Source organism: Stenella coeruleoalba (assembly GCF_951394435.1).
Source record: "Stenella coeruleoalba genome assembly, chromosome: 13".
Lineage (NCBI taxonomy): Eukaryota > Metazoa > Chordata > Mammalia > Artiodactyla > Delphinidae > Stenella > Stenella coeruleoalba.
In genome coordinates, this window is record NC_137159.1 from 87,756,000 (window position 1) to 87,776,210 (window position 20,211).

Consider the following 20,211-nt stretch of genomic DNA (forward strand, 5'->3'; position numbering starts at 1 on the left):
TTACAGCGAATTTCCCTATATTTACTTTCATCTGTGTTCACTCACGTACCAATGATATTACTGTATACGTTTTGAAATGTAAGCTATTTATAATCTATTGAGAGAAAAAATACAGTCTCCTTTCGGTAACAATATACATACATTACACCCCAAAAAATATTCTCAGTAGCTTTCTCTGGATAGTAAAATTATAGATTACTGGTTACGTTTTTAGTTTTGTCCATATATAGTTGATAATTTGTCTACAAAGAACACAGTAAGCTACTCGTCTGAACTCTCAACATTAAGACTCCTAAGTCGGTCTCTAACAGAAGGGAGTGTGGTGGTCTCGTCAGGACTGGAACCGGGGTGAAGCAGGAAGGGCTGCGGGGGGCTTGGGGCGCAGCCACCCCACGTCTCTCTCGGTTTGCTTTCTGGGTCCCTGTTTCTCGTGTCTTGTCCCCGGCTCCCGTGTCCTAAGTTTTGGTTGAGAAAACACGGCTGCTAGGTTGAATTCTTGCACCAAAGCAGCGCTTTAAAATATGGAAGTGTCGGATGCCGATCTTGCCAGAACGAGGCAGTCGCATGTGCGAAGCCCGGGTGCAGCCTCCTGTCTGTCTAGTGTGGCTTCCCTGCCACTCGGCCGACGCCCTTACGGGGGCTGCTCACCGGCCGCCTCTCACCCCCCACCCTCCGGTTCCCGCCAGGCTCAGGAAAACCAGACGTTCACACCCGGAAGCTGGTGGCAGTCCTTAGTGAACTGCGAGGAAGCGTTCGTTCGGACCAAATTGCTGGTAAGCCCCAGACGGCTTTTCAGTTTCCTTGGGAGGAGTCATCCTGAGTGGAGGTGGAGTCAGTCTCTTTAAGGAGGTACTGATGGGGTGACTGGTAGGAACGCGAGCGGGGGCGGTGCCCAGCCACAGCAGGTGGTGGTGCGGGCTGATTGGCCGGAAGTCAGGAGCAGAGCCCCCCACCCTGCAGGCAGAGCCCCCCGACCCTGCAGGCAGAGCCAGAGCTCAGACACGCGAGCAGGACAGGAGGAGGTGGTGCCCGCGGCTGGCGGGGGGTCACGTGGAGGCTGGTGGGCAGGTGCTGAGGGGAGGGCTGACGCCTGCTGCTAACGAGGCTTAGCCCAGGTGATGGGCCTCGTCCCACCGGGGACCCCGATCCTGTGCTGCTCCCTGGAGCTCAGGCCTCGCAGGGCTGGCGGGAGTGCAGCCGGGTGACGGGCAGGTGCCTGACCCTCAGTCCCGCAGGTCAGCCCCGCCGGGGAACTCGGTGCAGACGGGTTTGGGGCCTCGCTGCTCGCAGCCCACTGCCCGGGAGGGGTGGGTCTCTGCCCAGCTCCCGCCGCACGCTTCCCGGGGCTGGCGTTCTGGGTCGGGAGCTCAGAGGAGAGGCGGCGGGCGTCTCCCACGTGCGGAAGGAGCCGCGCGGTTCCCGGATGTGGGGCGGAGCCGCTCGGGCTCCACGCCAGGGCGAGGAACCGCGGCCTATATCGCTTGAAGAGGGAGCCCGTCTCCCCGGGTTCTAACACACCTCCCCGGCAGCCCGCGGGCGAGGGCAGCAGCCCCTGGAGGCGGATCAGAGCAGGGTTCACGCTTACTTTGCGGGTTGCAGCTCCTCAGAAGTGAGGGCTGCCGCAAGCCTTGCCGCGGGGAACAGCCGCTCCGGAGCCGGCGGGCCGAGCCCTGTGTCTCCGTCCGTCCCCGCCACCAGCGCGGGACGCAGCACAGGCCCCGAGTTCCCGCAGCTCAGGGGCTGCAGACCAGGAGCAGGGGCCGGCAGGTCGGGTTCTGGGGGGCCCCTTCCTGGCGCAGAGGGAGAGCCAGCCCTGGGGTCTGCGGCACCGACCCCTCGTGGGCCCCTCCTGACGCCACCCCACTGCGGCCGCCCGGTCCATGGCACACTGACAGCGGAAGCTGAAGAGCTTTCCCTTGGAAAATGAAGTCAGGCTCCTCGTGTTGGCGCAGAACACCGGCCTCCGGCATCCAGGAGCGGTGGAGAGCCCTCCGCTGACCGAGGGGGCTCCCCTGGCTGCCGAGGCCGCCAGGCAGCTCAGCACCGGGACTGAATCGCACAGCCCTAATCCTGCTGACGAAGATGGGAAATCTGCCTCCAAAGATGTTTGAGCGTGGGCGCGCGCGCGCCCCAGCCCCGGACAAGGGTGCTGCAAGCTCCCAGCGTGCATCCTCCCGGTGTGCTTGGGGGCCTTGGGGCGGGAGGGGCCCTTCTGGAGGCAGGGGAGGAGCCTGGGGGGCTGGGGCCGCTTGTTGGCATAGCCGCGCCCTGCTGCTTTGGGAGAACCTTCGGCAGCTTCCCAGGGAGCAGGTGCTGCTTCTCTGAGTTCCCAGGTGTTCTCACGTCTCTGCCTTAGGAAGTCGTTATTTTTCGAAGCACCCTCTGAAATGCGGTAGCGGCCAGGGTCCTGATGGGAGGAGGGCACCCAGGTCGGTGGGTCTGGGGCTGGCTCGTCCTGCAGCTCAGCACCCTGGGCCTGTGTGCACAGCGACCTGTTGTGGAATGAGGTCTGATCTTCCAAGGAAAGCAGCCCTCCGCTCAGGCCCCCTCCTTTGCCTTCGTCTTGTTACTGTGTTTTAATGCCTTTTATTTTCCAGGTGTAAGATGCTTGTGCTTGTTTTGCACAAACTCTTCCAAGAAATCCCCAGTTCTAAAACCCGAAGGGGGTCTCATCTGCGTGCTACAGGAGCCGAGCAAAGGATACAATGAAATCAATGCGATTTGCTTTTGCACCCATGTTTTCGGGCCCGCCCCATCGTTAATTAACCCTGATGGCTGTCTGGTGAGGCAGGACGTGGGGTGCCCCGACGTTATCGATGGCCCCTGCGGGGCACGGAGGGGGCACACAAGGACACGCTGGCAGAGCCACACTCCCTGGGGGCTGTAGAGGGTGTAAGGCAGAGGGGCTGCCCGCGTGGACCCAGAAGCACGGCAGGTGGTTTGTTCCCGGGTATGTAACAAATCTGCTTTAATCCCCCCGAGAGTGCTACCGGCAGGGGTCGTGGGCTGGATACTAACCACCGAAAATTCACGTCAGCTGGGAGCTCAGAGCGTGACTTTATTTGGAAATAGGGCCTTTGCAGATGTGATTGGACAGGGCTCTCGGTGAGGTCCTCCTGGGTGAGGGCGGGCCCTGAACCGAGGCCTGGGGCCCTTACAAGAAGAGCAGCCACGGAGGCAGACGTCTGAGGACCCCTGAGGACCGAGGAGGGGGCTGCAGCCGGAGCCCCCAGAGGAGCCGGGCTCACAGACGCCTGGGGTGCGCACCGCTGGCCTGCACGTGAGGTGGGGGACACGGGTGGTGTCCAGCTGCCCTGTCGGTGGTGATTTGCTGCGGCAGCTTCGGGAAACTAACCCAGTCTTTCAGATGAGACCCTGGGGCTGGGAGGGTTCAGCTTTCCACCCACAGTCGTGCAGGCGGTGAGCAAGGGCTGGCCCCAGGCCGGCGTCTCCCCAGTGCTGGGTGTGGGGAGGACCCGGCACACCCGTGGGCCAGGATGGAGCCCTGGGCACCGTCCGCACTGCTCGCAGGTGTCCCAGGTTGTCGTCCTGGTGGACGGCGCCTGTCTCTGAAACCAAAACGCTTTCCCTGTCGCCGCCGGCCCTGCTGGTCCTGCCCCAGGAACGTGTCTGTCAGTGCCCCCGTCGCTGTCCCCCGGCTCCGCTGGTCCCCGGCCCCCCCCCGCATGGGTGCACCCGGGTCACGTCCTCCCGGAGGGATCCTTAGTTGAAGGCTCCTGACTGGTGGCCGGAGTCCACCCTGCTGTCTGGCCGCACGTGGCCACCTGGCATCGCAGTCACCCTGGGCGCCTGTGTTGTCTGCTGGCCACATCGGCGCCTTCTCGAGGGGGCGTCCTCCGTGGGCTGTTCCGTCGTCTTCCTGGCTGAAGCGAGTCTCTCCCGCGCCCTCTCCCACCTTGCCCGGCACCCGCCAGATGCCCCGCTGTTGGGAGTGCCTGGGGTTGGCCGTGAGCACCAGGCGAGGGGACCCAAGGCCGTGGAAGCTGCACCGGATCACAGCGCTGGTGGCCCAGCGGACCTCGCTGAATGAGCGGCCCTCTCCCCCAGGTGGCGGCCGGGGTCTCGGGGCCGCAGCCCAGCTCCGTGCCGGCCGGGCCTGGTCCTCACGCGCAGCTGGCAGCGTGCGCTGCGTGGGGTCCAGGGCGAGTGGCCGCTCCGGCCCTGGGCGAGCCTCACGGGGACGGAGGGACCGTCCCGGGCTCCACAGGTCTATTTGAGGGAATCGTCCTGCACGGCCTGTCCTGTGTGTGCGTGTGTGTTGTGTGCATGTGCACATGCAGGTGAGTGTCACAGAACATGAACACACGCGTCGCTAACCCGAACAATTCCGAGGCAGCGTGTGAAGCCCCCTTCCTGCGATGGGCCCCAGCCACGCCCCTGGAAAACGCACTGTAGACCTTGGGTGTGGCCCCAGCACTGCTTTCCTGAACGGCACATCTTGTTAGCGTCAGCACGTGAAAGGAATGACTGACGTTTTCTCTGTGGCTCGAGTATACGGTATGGATTGAAGTATTTGTATCGTGGACGGGGGGACACTTAACGCTGTGTCCCGGTTTTTGGTTTGGCTTTGCTTTCCGCGATCGCAAAGGGTGCCGCACACCCTTGTGGGCCGTGGGTCTCGGGCGCCTGCGGTCCAGCAGCATCAGCGCTCCCGCCAAGGCTGTTGGTGAAGCGACCCTCCTCACTCTGCTCCCCTCGCTCCTGTGTGCTCTCTCCTCCCCGGGCCCTGAGGGTTGTGGAGCCTGGAAAGCCCTGCACTGCGGCTCCCACTGCCATGCCAGGCCTCGCCCCTCCCAGGGCACTAGCGCTGTTCCCCGTGGGCCGCTGAGGCCCCAGGATGACGAGGTTGTCTGAGTGTCCCTGTGTCATGACACCCGACCCGCAGGGACCGGCTGGCCTTCCGTGGCAGCAGTGGGAACCATCTGCAACCAGGTGTCAATTACTTTGTATTTCCAGAAATCGAGAGAAAGCATAAAGGATGACATTAAAAAACCACCATTCTAAAAAAAGGCCTGGCGCTCTGCAGACACTGGTGAGTCTCCCAGGACCATCCCCCAGCCCCTTCCTCGCTCCCCTGGGACACTCACTGAGCCACGTGGTTCCTGCACCTGTTTTTCTCCAGTTCTGCAGACGTGTACCTACAAACAATGTTTGTATTTTAAAAATAAATGGCATTTCATTGTATGTACAATCCTAATCTTGATTATTTGAGCAGGTTTGGGGTATGCCCATGTGAATGCATGTCCAGACCGTCCCTTTTAATCGCTGTATATACTGTTCAATTACAGAGCATGTCACACTATCACTATAATTTTTAAATCACTTTTTATTTTTTAAAGGCAAAACATTTACCGATTTTGATGATTTTTTCCCCTCTGGTTATAAAAACAACACACACACACACACAATGTGGAAAAATGTGAGGTTCAGAGTCACAGAAGGGCAAATAAAAATGCCATTGTGCTCATCCTTTTGCTGTGACTGATTTAACATCTAGTATTACTTTTCAGTCCCTTCCGTTAACATATGCACGTATTATGTAAATATACATTTCTTTTGAGTACTTTTCCATGTCATTAACTTTTTAAACATGGTCTTGCATAAACGCGTCTTAGGAATATGGGGCAATTAGTGAAACCACTCCCCTACTGTAAAATTTTGACTCGGTTGCAAACTTCTTTTCCAGAAAAGCTCATCTCTTTCTGCTCCTACAAGCCAGGTCTGGGTGTGCATCCCCACGAGGTTCATGGCTGTCAGGTCTCCCGCCTGGTGAGCATTTGGCTGGGGGTTGGGGGGGCTGGCCCCGTCTTGGACTGGCTCAGACTGGCTCGTGCTGGCTCAGTCACTCCTGGGCTCACCGGCTGCAGGGCCGTCCCAGGCCCGAGGGTGCCACAGCGGACAGGCCGCCCCGCGCCGTCCAGGACACAGGTCATGGAAGGGCGGAGGCGAGCAGTGGCAGGGACCCTGCTCCCCCGCGGGCTGCCCACAGCATTGGCGCAGGGAGCGTAGGAAGGGGAGGGGGTGTCTTGCCAGCTCAGCTGCTGTGACAGATGCCACCAATAGTGGCTCTGGGGCCTGGACGTCCGAGCTCCAGGTGCCACAGGGCTGGCCACTCCCAAGCCTCGCTCCATGGCCGAGTCCGCACGTGGCCTCTCCTCCCCACCCTGTGACTTCACCTCACCTGCGTCACCTCCTCGAAGGCCCGTCTCCACAGACGGTCACGCTGGGGTGAGGGCTTCAAACTGTGAGTTTTGGGGAGCCTGTGCGGGAAGAGCTTTCTGGGCGCTTCCCAGGAGTCTGATGGGCGGAGGGAAAACGGAGTGCGAACTAGATAAGGTACAGCTGTTACCCCAGACCTTACAGACACCCGGGGCACGCTTCCCTCGCTGCCTCTGAGGATCTGCAAACGTGCGGAGCCTCAGCGAGCCCCGGACGGCAGGGGTTTAGTGCTCTCCCTGCCTGTCTCGACGCCCCCGGAGGGAATGGGGGTCGGGGAGGGTGTGTCCAGGATGCAAATACTGATTTACTGGGGAACCTGGAGTCCGGTTTCTGACTGGCTTGGCCTCCGCCCCCAGGAGCCTGTGCAGTGTTACCCGCTCTGTACACGGCGGACCCGGGAAGGACGGTTCCGGAATCCGAGGGGATCCGAGCGGACGCCTCCCGCCCCGCGCAGGTTCAAGGTGGAGGCCGAGCCTTGTAAACCAGCACCTCTGCCCCCCGCACCCGCCGCCAGACTTGAAGGAAAACCCTCAAGGTGAAGAAACTAAAATGGCGTATTTTGGGGCTTTTGAAACATAAGGAGTTCTGATTTTTCTTCTTGAAAAGAGACGATTTTAGAACCTCCTTGGCATCCCACAGTCCTCTTGGTGGTCTCATCTTTTTCTCCTATTTTAATGTGTAATGAAGCTGTACTTCAACAGTTGCATTGGGACCATCTGCCCAGTAGACGCTGCGCTTGTATTTTTACTTTATGTTACAAAAATGACCCGAAATACAGCTTCGCTCTGCTCTACACAATAGATGTTTATCTCAGAGTCTTTAAAGTGAATTCCATTTTAAAGTGTATTAGAATAGCTGGATATTTAAAGGACCCTGGCCAGAGTTCTTTAGTGAAGAAGCACTCAGGTACTTCAGAGACTTTGAAAGCAGGAGTGACCCTGTAAACAGGACCGCAGACGCCCTGACCCTCAGACCTGAGAGGACAGTGTCCGCGCTGTGAGGCCCACCCTCGTTCTGTGCAGTAGGGCCCCGAGTTCTCCGGAACCCACCCCCAGGCGTCCCCGCCCCCGCTCCCTCTGATGTGCAAATGCAGGAGGAGGAAGGACGGGTTCGTTCACCCTTCACCAGGCCGCCCGAGGTGAGCAGCACGGGCTGGGAAAGGAGCTGAGTGGACGCGGTTCGCTTTGGGCCGCCGGCGGGGACGAATGGTCTCTCTTGCCCCTTATCTATCTACCTGTGAATCCTCTAGAACATTCAGGCTCGGAGCGAGAACGGTTTGTGTTACGTGGCTCAGCTTAGCACACGAAGCAGGTCAGCTTCCAGGAATGCACAGGAGGGGCCGAGGCGCCCTGGACCCCCTCCCTCCCTTGGGTTATGTTCACCCCGTACATGCAAAAGGCCGGAGCGGCCTGGGCCTCGGCTGGATGGAGAAGGCCGGCTCGCAGACGCCGGGGCGGGGTTTGTCGGCTCGGGCGTCAGGTGGGAACTAGGCCAGCTTGAGGCACTGTGTGTTGAAGCAGTCCCCCTCCTTGCTGGCCACGGCCTCGAGCAGAGCCTGCTTCTTCTGCAGACTCCGGGACGACTCCAGCTCGTACATGGTGGTCAGGTTGAAGAGTGCGCTCTCGTGCAGGCAGTGCCGCGGGTCCTGCTGGGTCATGGCCTCCAGCTGCCGCAGCGAGTCCTTGAGTCGGCCCAGGTAGAGCAGGCACACGGCCGCGTTGTTGTTGGCCTGGAGGGGGACACGCGGGACTGGATGCGGCCTCACAGGGCCCGAGGACCTCCCTGGCCCCCATGAGAGTGCCTGATGCCGGCAGACTTGTTGGGAGGGGCGGGGGGCACGGGGTGGGGGGAGCCGCCTCTGCTCGGGTGTCTTACCACCGCATTTGCTGGGTCAATCCTTAGAATCTCTGTGAAGCATCGGTGGGCTTCTGCAAAGTTGTTCTGACCGAGGTGAAGGAAAGCTCTGGAAATAAGCAACGCACAGAGGATTAACCAGGAAAGTCAGGATGCGGGCAGGTGCGTGGCAGCAGCACTGACGGGGCAGCTTCCAGAACTGGAACCCCACAGGGAGGACCAGGCAGCATTGGCCCCTCAGGCGTCACCTGAGCCAGGTGGTGTCAGTGCTTTCCAGATATGGCAGGGGACAGGGCATTCTGGGGAGCAAACTGCACTGGGTCTGACATCTGTTAGTTTAATTCAATCCCTATCAAAATACCGATGGCATTTTTCACAGAACTGGGACAAAAGAATTTTAAATTTGTAGGGAAACACAAAAGACCCCGAATAGCCAAAACTATCTTGAGAAAGAAAACTGGAGCTGGAGGAATCACGCTTTCTGACTTCCGACTATACTACAAATCTACAATGATCAAAACGGTATGGTACTGGCACAAAAACTGACATAGATCAATGGAACAGGAAAGAAAGCCCAGAGGCAAACCCACACACCTATGGTCGACTAATCTATGACAAAGGAGGCAAGAATATACAGCAGAGAAAAGTCTCTTCAGCAAGTGGTGTTGGGAAGACTGGACAGCCTCATGTAAAAGAATGAAATTAGAGGGAATTCCCTGGCAGTCCAGTGGTTAGGACTCGGCTCTTTCACTGCTGGGGCCCAGGTTCGACCCCTGATCAGGGAACTAAGATCCTGCAAGCCCTGTGCCCTGTGGCATGGCCCCAGGCGCCCCCCCCCACCCCAAAAAGAATGCAATTACAATATCCCTTCATGCCATACAAAAAAATAAGTAAACTCAAAATGGATTAAAAACCTAAATATAAGACCAGAAACCAAAAAACTCCTAGAGGAAATCGTAGGCAGTACACTCTGTGACATAAATAGTAGCAATATTTTTTTTGGATCCGTCTCCTAAAGCAAAGGAAATAAAAGAAAAAATAAACAAATGGGACCTAATTAAACTTAAAAGCTTTTGTATAGCAAAGGAAACCATCGATAAAATGAAAAGGCAGTCTACTGAGTGGGAGAAAATATTTGCAAGTGATATGACCTATAAGGAGTTAATATCCAACATATATAAACAACTCATTCAGGGACTTCCCTGGTGGTCCAGTGGTTAAGAATCCGCCTTCCAATGCAGGGGATGCGGGTTCGATCCCTGGTTGGGGAACTAAGATCCCACATGCCACGGGATGCCTCAACTAGAGAGCCCGTGCACTGCAATGAAGAGCCCACTTGCTGCAACGAAGGTCCCGTGTGCCACAACAACCAAGACCCAATGCAGCCAAATAAATAAATAAATACTAAAAAAAATAAACAGCTCATTCAATTCAACATAAAAAAAGATTAAAACCTGGGCAGAAGACCTGAATAAACCCCTACTTACATGGTCGATTAATCTGTGACAAAGGAGGCAAGAATATACAATGAGGCAAAGACTCTTCAATAAATGGTGTTGGATAAACAGGACAGCTACATGCAAGAGAATCAGACTAGACTCCTAACTCACACCAAAGTAAATTCAAAATGAATTTAAAACTTAAATGTAAGACCTGAAACCATACAACTTCTAGAGGAAGATACAGGCAGTATTCTTTGACATCAGTCTTAGCACTAGTTTTTTGGATCTGTCTCCTCAAGCAAGAGAAACAAAAGCAAACAAACAGCCAGGACGACATCAAACCAAGCAGCTCTTGCACAGTGAAGGAAACTCAGCAAAATGAACGGGCAGCCAGCCGAACGGGAGAAGATATTTGCAACTGGTATATATCAAATAGGGGTTAACAAAGAACGCAAACAACTCAACATCAAAAATACCTGATTAAAAAATGGGCAGAGGACCTGAATACACAATTTTCCAAGGAAGACATACAGATGGCCAGACACATGGAAAGATGCGCAATGTCACTAATCGGGGAAATGCAAACGAAAACCACAATAAGATACCACCTCACACCTGACAGAATGGCTGTTATCAAAACGACAACAAGTAACCAGTGGTGGTGAGGCTGTGGAGAAAGGGGACCCTTGTGCCCTGTTGGTGGGAATGTAAACTGGTGCAGCCGCTGTGGAGAACAGTATGGAGGGTCCTCAAAAAACTAGAAATAGAGCTGCCATATGAGCCAGCAATTCCACTCCTGGGTATTTATCCAAAGAAAATAAAAACACTAATTAGAAAAAAATACATGCACCCCTACGTTCACTGCAGCATTATTTACAATTGCCAAGATACAGAAAGCAATCTAAGTGTCCATCAACAGATGAATGGATAAAGGGGTGTGCGTGCAGTGCATGGAATATTACTTGGTCATAAAAAAGAATGAAATCTTACCATTTGTGACAACATGGATGGACCTAGAGGGCATTATGCTAAGTGAAATAAGTCAGAGAAAAACAAATACTGTACGATTTCACTTATATGGGGAATCTAAAAACGAACAAACACAGAACAGAAACAGAGTTACAGACACAGAGAACAAACAGGTGGTTGCCAGAAGTGGGGTGGGTGAGGGGAGGACAGAAACAGGTGATTAAGGGAGGGGGATATAGAGGGACAAACTTCAGGTGCAAAATAAACATGTCACGGGTCTGAAATGCACAGTGTGAGGAATGCAGTCAGTGATAATGTGAGAACTGTGTGTGGAGACACGTCATAATTAGACTAATGGTGGTGATAGTTTGAAAGCTATAGAAATATCAAGTCCCTATGTTGTACAACAGAAACTAACACAGTGTTGCAAGGCAATTATACTTCAAACAAACAGAAAAAGATCAGATTTGTGGTTGCCCGTGGAGGGGAAGGGGGAGGGGGGATTAGATGAAGGTGGTCAAAAGGTACAAACTTCCAGTTATAAATAAGTACTAGGGATGCAGTGTGCAACACGATGAACATAGTTAACACGGCCGTACGTTACATGTGAGATGATGGATGTTCAGTGAACTTACTGTGGTCCTCACTCCATGATGTCACTATGGAAATCAGATAGATCACCATGCTGCACACCTTACACTTACACCGGCTGTAAGTTAATTATATCTCAGTAAAACTGGAAGGAAAAATAAAGGAAAAATACATACCTGTTCATTAAAACCATTATTTTACCCTGCAGTCCATCCAGTTTCTGTGTTACTTTCTCTACGTCTTGAAAGTACTTTTCAGCTGTCTTTATGTCTCCAATCTGCTTTGACAAAATTATGTAGTCAGTTCAGCTGACAAATGTTCAATCTAAACCCACATACACAGTTTCCTCATGTTACGTATCAGGCAGGGTAAAACTCTGGTATAACCATTTACTGATGATCACTTTTTGTTACCAAAAAAAAGTAAGAGCCATTTAGGATACAGCAGGACGTCAACATCTATCTCTACGTCAGCAAGTGAGTGGTTAATACACCTGCCTGTTAACAAGTCTCTTACAGTTTTTAATTTGTACCCTTCAAAAGGAATCCTGGCATAGCATTATGAAAACTAAAAATACCTCCCGACTCTGGCCAGGCCCCGGGCCCGTTCTTAAACCTGCCCGTGGATCATTTCAAGAAACCTCTGCCTTGTAGCACCCAGGCAAAACATGCTCCACAAGTCCAACTTGTATATTTGGCAAATTAAACTTGATATTATCGTTAAAAAAAAAGAAAAAAAAAAGAATGACTAAAAACGTACAACATTTACCTTTTGGTATAATATTACAGTCTCCCAGTCAATTATTGGGGGGTTATTTGTGACCAGTAAAATGACAGAGATCATCAAACTAACAAATTTCAGTCCTATTCTGACCCAATAATACAGAATTCTATCGTGCGAACAAATGGCCGCGCTCTTAGCGAACGGTTACGGAGACCTCCTCAGCTCCCTCTAAAATGAAGCCAGAGCCACTGGGGGTCCTGATGGCTAAACCCCCTCCCCCGTCCTGCCATCGCTGCGGACCACAGCCTGGGGGGCGGGGGGTTAAGAGGGAATCGGGTCTCCTTCTGCACGAGGAAGGAGATCAGTGATCTAAGGCTTAGACTGCAAAATACAGGAAAAATGAAAACCCTGTGACAACGAAGACCTTACGACCAGGGTGAAGGAAGAACAAAGGCCTCTGTGTTCCAGGCCTAAAGGAGCAGCTCTGGAGCAGCTGACTCCAGGGCATCTCGTTACAACACACCACGAGGTGTCTCTGCATCTGCCGAGGGGACAGCATCGCAGCTGCAGTGTCAGCGCCCTCTTCTGCACACTCACCCCCATCCCGATTCCCGGGGTCCTCCAGCCACCTGCCGGGAGCGCTTGTTCCCTTCCCCTTCCTTCCAGGGAAGCCCGCGTACTACCTCCCTGCAGCCGAGGGCAGGCGTGCCCACCACCCAGCACCAAGGGTCTGGGTTACTCTCCACAGTGAGACCCCTGCAGGCAGCACCCGGCCCCTTCACGGTACCCTGGGAAACCAGGGCCTGGTGTTTGGTGACACAAAGACACTGGCTGCACTGCTGCTGCTGTGAGCAATGAGCGCCCTTCGTCGCCGACCCGGGGATCTCGAGTCCTCAGCCAGCGCCCATCAAGCTACCCTCACGGTCTCCGGCCCCTCTCTGTTGTCAATGCTGCCCCGAAAAACACCCCGCCAGGAGGAGGAAACAAAGTGGCACCATCCGCGCGTCTACCGGCCCCGCCCTCACGCACACGGTGGGAGCACCCGCGGTCCCCCACAGAGGCCTGAACATCTGCGTCCCCCGCAGTGCGCTCACTTACCCTGCATCCTCCAGGGCCCAGGGGCATACTGATGGAGATACTGACGCTCACCAGCTGATAACAAAGGTGCACCAAGCCCTAAATGTCTGCTGGGTGCTGTGCTAAGTGCTTCCCACCGCTCACAACTTCTAACAAGCTGTGCTGTTGGTCCCACTCCTTTCTTCACTCTCTGGATTAAAAAGATGAGGCTCAGAAAGGCTGGGCGGTTTCCTCAGGTCACAAAGCTAACATAACAGAATGGGACTGTCCAACTCCCAGACCACGTGCTGGCCCTCTGCACCGCACGGCCTCAAGGAGCTGGTACAGGACTTGCGCTGAAACTATTTTCTAGTGGGGGATAACGAAGGAATCTTAGAATTTTCTTTGCCACCTACTGATTTTTCTGGTCATTAGAAGGTAAGTTCACATCCTTGTATTTCTTTTTTTTTTTTTTAAAGAATTAATTTATTTTTGGCTGCATTGGGTCTTCGTTGCTGTGCACGGGCTTTCTCTAGTTGAGGCAAGCGGGGGCTACTCTTCGTTGCGGTGCGCAGGCTTCTCACTGCGGTGGCTTCTCTTGTTGCGGAGCACGGGCTCTAGGCACGCGGGCTCTGGTAGTTGTGGCTCGCGGGCTTTAGAGCGCAGGCTCAGTACTTGTGGCGCACAGGCTTAGTTGCTCCGCGGTGTGTGGGATCTTCCCGGACCAGGGCTCGAACCCGTGTCCCCTGCACTGGCAGGATTCTTAACCACCGTGCCACCAGGGAAGTCCACATCTTCATAATTATTAAAACGTAATTAGGATTTAAAATCCTACTGATTTTCTAAGACTTAGAGGCAGCGTAAAAAATTAAACAATATAAAAAGGCAATTAAAAATATTGCAAAGTATCTAGTAAGCAAATAAACAAACCCAAACTAGTTATTTGAAGAAAACAACAGATAATAAGTGGATGAACTAATCAAGGAAAAGAAAGCATGAGTAAACAATTATAAATGTAAAAGAAGAAATAACTATAGTTAAAGTGAAATTGAAGTAATTATGAAAGAAGACTATATTTTACAGAACTCTAAGCAAAAACATATGTGAATACACAGACCAAACAGGTGATCTTCTTGGCACTCTAAATTGCCAAAATTGATGCCAGAAACAGAGAGAAAAAACCTCACGCGTGGAACACTAAAGCCATTAGTAACAGTATTAAGTTACCCAACAAATCCTAGGAGGGTGGCTGAGGCCTCTTTGAGGTCAGTTATTCAAATCTCCCAGGAACATGTAATTCCAGAGTGTCCAAAATATCCCAGAGGACAGAGAAAGCAAGCAAGCAGCTATGTTTATGAAGACAGAACACAGCTACCAAATGCTTTGAGAAGGGCACGCTCACACACACACACACACACACACACACACACACACACACACACACGCATACGCACGCACAAACCCAGACCAATTTCACTTATAACGATAACTGCAGAGATCTGGGGACACTTCCCTGGGGAGCCCAACGTATTGGAGGCGCAAATGTGAATACTTCTGTGGCCAGAAACGTCTCCACGGAAGCACCGACCAAGCCCCAGTCTGACCGTCAGGGTCCCTCCCCTGGGCCGTCAGGTCCATGACTGTCACAGAAAGACTGTGCTTTCATATTTCAGGGTTCCTAGATGGATCTCCAGCATACATTTCTCAAATTATGCAAATTAAGACAGAAATGAAGTTTCTGAGATCGTCCTGAGTAGTGAGAAATTAGAGCAGATACAGAGCATTCTTTTAGTACGAGAATCAGGACAATAACCGGGCACCACGAGATCCCGGGCACGGCATTCTTTACACGGCTGCCTCGTTTCATCGGCACAAGGACCCCAAGAGGCAGCCACGAGCGTCCCTGGTGCACAGAGGAGAGGATGCAGCTCAGGAGGGTGGCCAGCCCAGGGTCAAGGCTAGGTAAGCACCAAGGACAAACAGAAACCCGGGTCTTTCAGATGCTAGAACACGCGTTCTTCGACATCCATGAGTTACTCAGTGAAGGTCAAGCTTCAGAGACTGGGGCAGGGACCCCGGGCATCCTGGGAGGGACTTGGACGACACACAGGCGGCCTTCACTGTTGGGTTGTCTCTGGATGCCCCCCGGGGAGCGGCGTGTGTGCGCTTGTGTGTGCGCGCGCTTGCGTCTGTGCGTGGCGTGGAGGACGGGGTGGAGGTGGGGTGCGTGTGTGCACGCATTCGTGTGCGCACTGGCCAGGAGGTGCAGGAGGACAGGACCAACATCAGTGAAGAGAACCTGGGCTCTGGGTGACCTTGTTCAAATTCCTCCTGTGGGCCTGACCTCTGGGACCTCAGGCAGGTCACTTGAGCCCCGGGAAGCCTCAGTCTGCTCCTCTGTAAAGTGGGCCGGTCACACGGCGGAGGAGGATGGCCCAGCAGGGCACCCGCTCAGGGCCAGCGCCTCCCCACATCCATCCCCCTTGCTTTGACCACCACGGACGGCCCCATCAGGCTCCCGCCCAGGCTGCGGGTGCTACGGTTGACACCCTTTGAGACTGAGGGTGCGGGGCTGAGGCACCCGCGCTTGGCCTGCGAGTGTGGGCCTGCCGTCGTGGGGACGACAGGAGCGAGGACGGGCGCCCGGCACCCTGGCACCAAATGCGCCCCGGCTTCAGCGCCATCCCTGGCAAAGCGGGTACGTCCCGGCTTCCCGCACTGTCGGGACCATGGCTCCAAGCGGGACCTCCTTTGTCCACGCACGTGGATTCAAGCGCACTTTGGCTATGTTATCAGCCACTTAAAATAAGACTACTGACGGTTTTGTCAACACACTTCTACCTGCAACAGGGCAATTTCTCAAGGAATCCATCTCAGCGCTTCCCAGATGAAAATCTACGAAAATGCACGTCTAGCAATTGGCTTCCTAATCACGTCAAAGCCCAGAGCACCGTCAAGCCAGGACCAAGAAAACTGCCCCTTCTACAGCCACAGAAGTCTGACTTGATGTACTTCCTGTTCTCTTTCTGGAATCTACAGCATCCACGCTAAGGCGACCCCGGCCCACCCTGCCAGCCGCGCGGCTCACCTGGAGGAAGATCCGGCCAATGCAGCTCAGCAGCTGGGGCTCCTGGTGGGGGTAGTACTGGACGACCGAGCGGTACGCGTCCACGGCCAGCACGTAATCCTGCGGGGGACCCAGAGAGCATCCCAGAGTTAGGAGGAGCACGCTGTTTTACACGTTACAGGAGCGCAGGTACCTGCAGACTCGCACGTGAAGCGGGAACACGAATGCGTGGGCAGGTGGGACGTGGCACCGCCGTGAGGGCGGCAGATGGCCCAGCAAACCAGGCTCTGAGTTCTGTGTGTAACCACGGTCCTGAGAGCCTTCCTCTCCCCGAGGGGCTCTGGTTGTGCACTGAGGGCAGAGGGGCTTTCTTCTTCCAGCTTCTGAGTAGCAACTAGTATTTCACCTGGACTCACTCTTTCTTTTCTGACAAAATCCTTAATTGGTGAATTTTGTCTTGCCTCCATCTGCCAGACACAGAGACTGAATTTATTAATAGCATCTCTTAAACATTTTCTTTACTAAAACTCGAGGTAAAGTTCTTAAACGTAGACAAACATAAGCCCCGTAAAACAGCTGGGCCGGGAGAGCTCGCTGGCCCTGGCGGGAGGAGGCCATCCGGGGCACCTGGCCGTCTTGCCAGGGTCACAAGGACAAATCCCCAACAGCCCCGAGCTCAGACGGCAGGGTCACCGTCCCGCCTGCTGGTGGGCACTGTCCCGGGCTGCTGTGAACCGCTCCCTGCGTCTCCCGGGTCAGCAAACAGCAGGCCGCGCGGCAGTGTTCTCCTCACTGAGTCTTCGTAAAACCCCACAAGGTGCTTTTCTTTCTTTCGTCGTCTACGTTTTCAATCTCATGAAAACTGGGACAGGCGTTACTAGTTCGCTAACTGGGATGTTATGAAGACAGACAGACGACAAGAAACATTCCAGTTTAGCAGGAAAAAAAATGGGAAGACTCTGGCAGCTTCGCGAGCAGCTCTTCACGACGAACTGGACTTGCTGGTGCAGGTGGCGAGCCGGCAGCACCTGCCTGTCCCCCTCGGCTCCTGGCACCGCTGCCCGTGCCCTGCCCAGCGGGAGCGCGCGGGTGAGGGTGTGCCGAGAGCCCGCTCTCGGGGCGGCAGTGACCCCCGGTGCCTGGGGCCCGAGGGACGCTGAGGCCCGGCTTGGGGTCCGGCGCTGCTGAGCCCTGGACTTCTGCGGGGAGACGGGGGCACCTCGGAGCATCTGAGAATCACCCACTGTGCTGAACGTCTACGCCTCACTTCAGGTTTAGGGCGAACGAAAGGCCACCTCGCCGTTCGTGTCCGGCGGCGCCCAAGTGTCACCGGGTCAGGCCAGTGCACACGCCCCGATCCCGGCCCGCGTCTCCGGGTGGCTCTGTGGCCGGCGTCGCCGCCTGACACCTCCACGTCTCGGCGCTCCGGCCTGCTACGGAGAGGCATGCGGCCGCTGTCCCGCCGGAGCGGCGCTCCTGGGAGAGCACGGCTGGGGACCCCGTGCGGAGGCTTTCAGACGAGGCGACGGCCCCGGGTGGCAGCCCCGGGTGGCTGCAGCCTCGGGCCCGGGCCCTGGCGGTTCCAAGGAGCCCGGCCTCCAGTAAACCAGAGCGGAGCGCGGCCCAGAGCTTGTCAGCGGACGACCATTTAACGAAATCGTTTATTTACCGGAGGAAACGAGGAAATGCGGCCCCGGCTGAAGGGCGCTCTCGAGGGCGAGCGCCGTCCAGGCCGCGGTCAGGCGGGCGCGGCCGCTCGCAGGGACCGACTGCTCTAGCTCCGTCTTCCCCCTCTTCTTTCAGCAGCTGCACCGTCTGGAGGGGCACCGAGGCGGGCGGCGCGGCGCCCTGAGTCTCCCAGATGGGCTGGGGTGCCCAGGCTGCGACAGTGTTTCAGGCACACGTTCGGGCTGAAGCGTGTGGACAGACTTCTCATCGTTAAAAAGGTGAATCAGCGTTCACGTCGCCGTAGCAGAAATGTTATTCAGAATAAGAAGCGGCTGCTGAAGTAACCCAGCGTCGCCCACACGCGAACGGAAGGGACGGGACGCGCCGGTGAGGCCGACGCTGCTGTAATTCCGGGCTCGCTCACTAGGTGGCGACAGGATGCGCACGCGTGCTGGCGCCTCAGCCGCAAAATTTTTCATTCCTTTTTTTAACTCGTGGAAATGAAAGCATAATCTAAAATCTCAAATTAAACTGCACTTGTGGTAAAAGTATTTTTGAAGCACAGTGATCTGTTCTGTACTGAGTCCCGACAACGTAGGTACAAGACTTAGTCTGGCGCCTGGTGGTATCATCACTCCAGCAGTAGACAAAGGGTGTTCTTATCCCACAATTTTCTATTAATGTGCCTTAAAAATGCACACAGGAAGCCACCAGTGGAACAGGAGACCCTCCTGAGGTGTCCCAGCCTGTGACCAAGGAGACACCGATCCGCCCGTGACCTTACGATGTGTCCTTTGTTTCTGCGCGTGAGCCGGCGAGCTCCGCGGAAGGAAGGCGGCAGTGGCCCTGGGCGGCTCCCTCCACCCGCGGGAGGGACGGGGCAACGTGTCAGGGGTCACGGTGGCAGGAAGGGAGGAGCTGAGAGAACCAGAGCGCCTTAACCCCAATGCGCTGTCCAAGGGGGGCTGCAAGTGCATCCCTTCTGGGCCTTCGTTTCAGGGGAGGTCCCCGGGGCTCAGGGGTGGGAGGGGCACGCGAGGCAGTCTGCACCCCAGGGTCACAGCGATGCACGGAAGGCAGGGCCCTGGAGCAGGAGCCGAGTGCACACCCAGCGTGGCCTTCTGCACGGGACCCACAGCTGGCCCGGGATGCGGTCCCCTCGCGGGGCTGCCCTGTCAGGGTTAGACACCAGCTCCCGGAGCCCGCTTCTCCCCTCGGCCATTTGCCTGCTCTGCTCTGCTTAAACCAAGCTCAGGAGTGACTCTGGGCTGGCCCGTGGGAGGGCCACGATCTGGCCTCTTAATGGCCCAGAAGATGTTAACGGAGCTGCTCTGGGTGTCTGCGGCTCACTGATTCGGGCAGCAGCCTCCAGCCCCTGCCGCTGGGCCCTGCCAGGGAGGCATGGATGGAGGAACAAAGGAGCGACGCCCTCGGTTCAGCCTCCTCGTCCCCCAGCCACCTCCCCGGGGGCTGGCAGTGGGAGAGGGGCGGGGCTAAGGAGCAGGTCTCCCGGGGAAGCCTGTCCCCAGATGCCATGGCCATTGAGCGCAAGTCAGGTCAGGATGAGGGAAACCACCTCCTCTAATGGGGGGAACAGAGGCCAACTCTGGGACAATCCAGAGAAAAACAGGAGGGAGAGAGAATTGAGAGCATGAGGAGGATTTCAATTAAATCATCTCGACCCCTGTTTGAACAATTAAACTTGGCAGTGTAAATTCTACATTCTATTGACATTTCTTTCAGTAGAAATTAAAGCACGTTTATCCCGAGTGTCTCACTGGCCTCTCTGCTCGATAACTGCCCCCGCATGCACACCACCTCGGGGTCCCAGCAGTTCCCCCCGCCCCCCACACCCTGAGAACATCATACCTTCATGAGCAGCAGACAATTGGCCATGGAGCACGTCACCCGTCCCAGGCGGGACCGCCACAGCTGCACGGAGGCTGCAAGAGCGGAGTACGGTGAGTGCATGGGGAGCGGGTCCTGCTGCCGGCCCGACCCAGACAGATGGACGCCCCGCCCCCGTCACCCGGCTAGGCCACCGCTCCCCGTGCTGCTCAGCCCACACCTTGGGCTGTGCTCTTGGCGACCTGCTCAGCCTCGGGGAGGACAGATCCCATGAGCCGACCAGGGCCATGTCCCCAGGTTGGCACGTCCAAAAGATGGGAAAAGCCGGCCAAGACGACAGCCCTCGCCCTGCAGCGGGGCCACTCCTGGTGTGACCTGGATGGGCTGAAGGCCTCCCGGATGCAGGGCTGGTGGACGGTCACACCCCGGTGTCAGCAGCTGCGCCCTGGTAACAGCGGCCTGCCTGCCCAAGGCCTAGGTGTTGTGACCTTTTAAGTGGAAGCAACAATTCCTAACCCATCTGCCTCAGCAGGCTCTGAGGGCAGGGGGAGTGGAGCGGATGCAGGGCGGGGAGGCTGGAGAGGCCGGTGCTTGGTCAGATGTTGAATCTGCCATCCAGCTCAGGCCCAGGGAGAAGCACGTCCCAGACACATGTGAATGGTGACCACTGGGCGAGCTTGCCTTAAGCTGACCTTCCTCCCGCTGCCGGGACCAAGGGTCAATTTTGGGATAACAGTCTCCTAGAAATGACGC

General features: G+C 55.8%; 1 protein-coding gene across 2 annotated transcripts in view; it reads right to left on the reverse strand.

Annotated features, from left to right (window-relative positions):
• Positions 1–5,376: 5,376 nt before the first annotated feature.
• The window catches only part of TRAPPC12 (trafficking protein particle complex subunit 12), a 64,306-nt gene continuing 49,471 nt past the window's right edge, over positions 5,377–20,211 (reverse strand). For both annotated transcript variants that reach the window (XM_079941677.1, XM_079941676.1), the window contains 5 exons: positions 19,480–19,553; positions 15,964–16,062; positions 11,273–11,373; positions 8,116–8,203; positions 5,377–7,969 (listed from right to left, as the gene is read on the reverse strand). In XM_079941677.1, the coding sequence (XP_079797803.1) occupies positions 7,727–7,969; positions 8,116–8,203; positions 11,273–11,373; positions 15,964–16,062; positions 19,480–19,553 (605 nt within the window). In that variant the 3' untranslated portion in view covers positions 5,377–7,726. The remainder of the gene's footprint in view (positions 7,970–8,115; positions 8,204–11,272; positions 11,374–15,963; positions 16,063–19,479; positions 19,554–20,211) is intronic.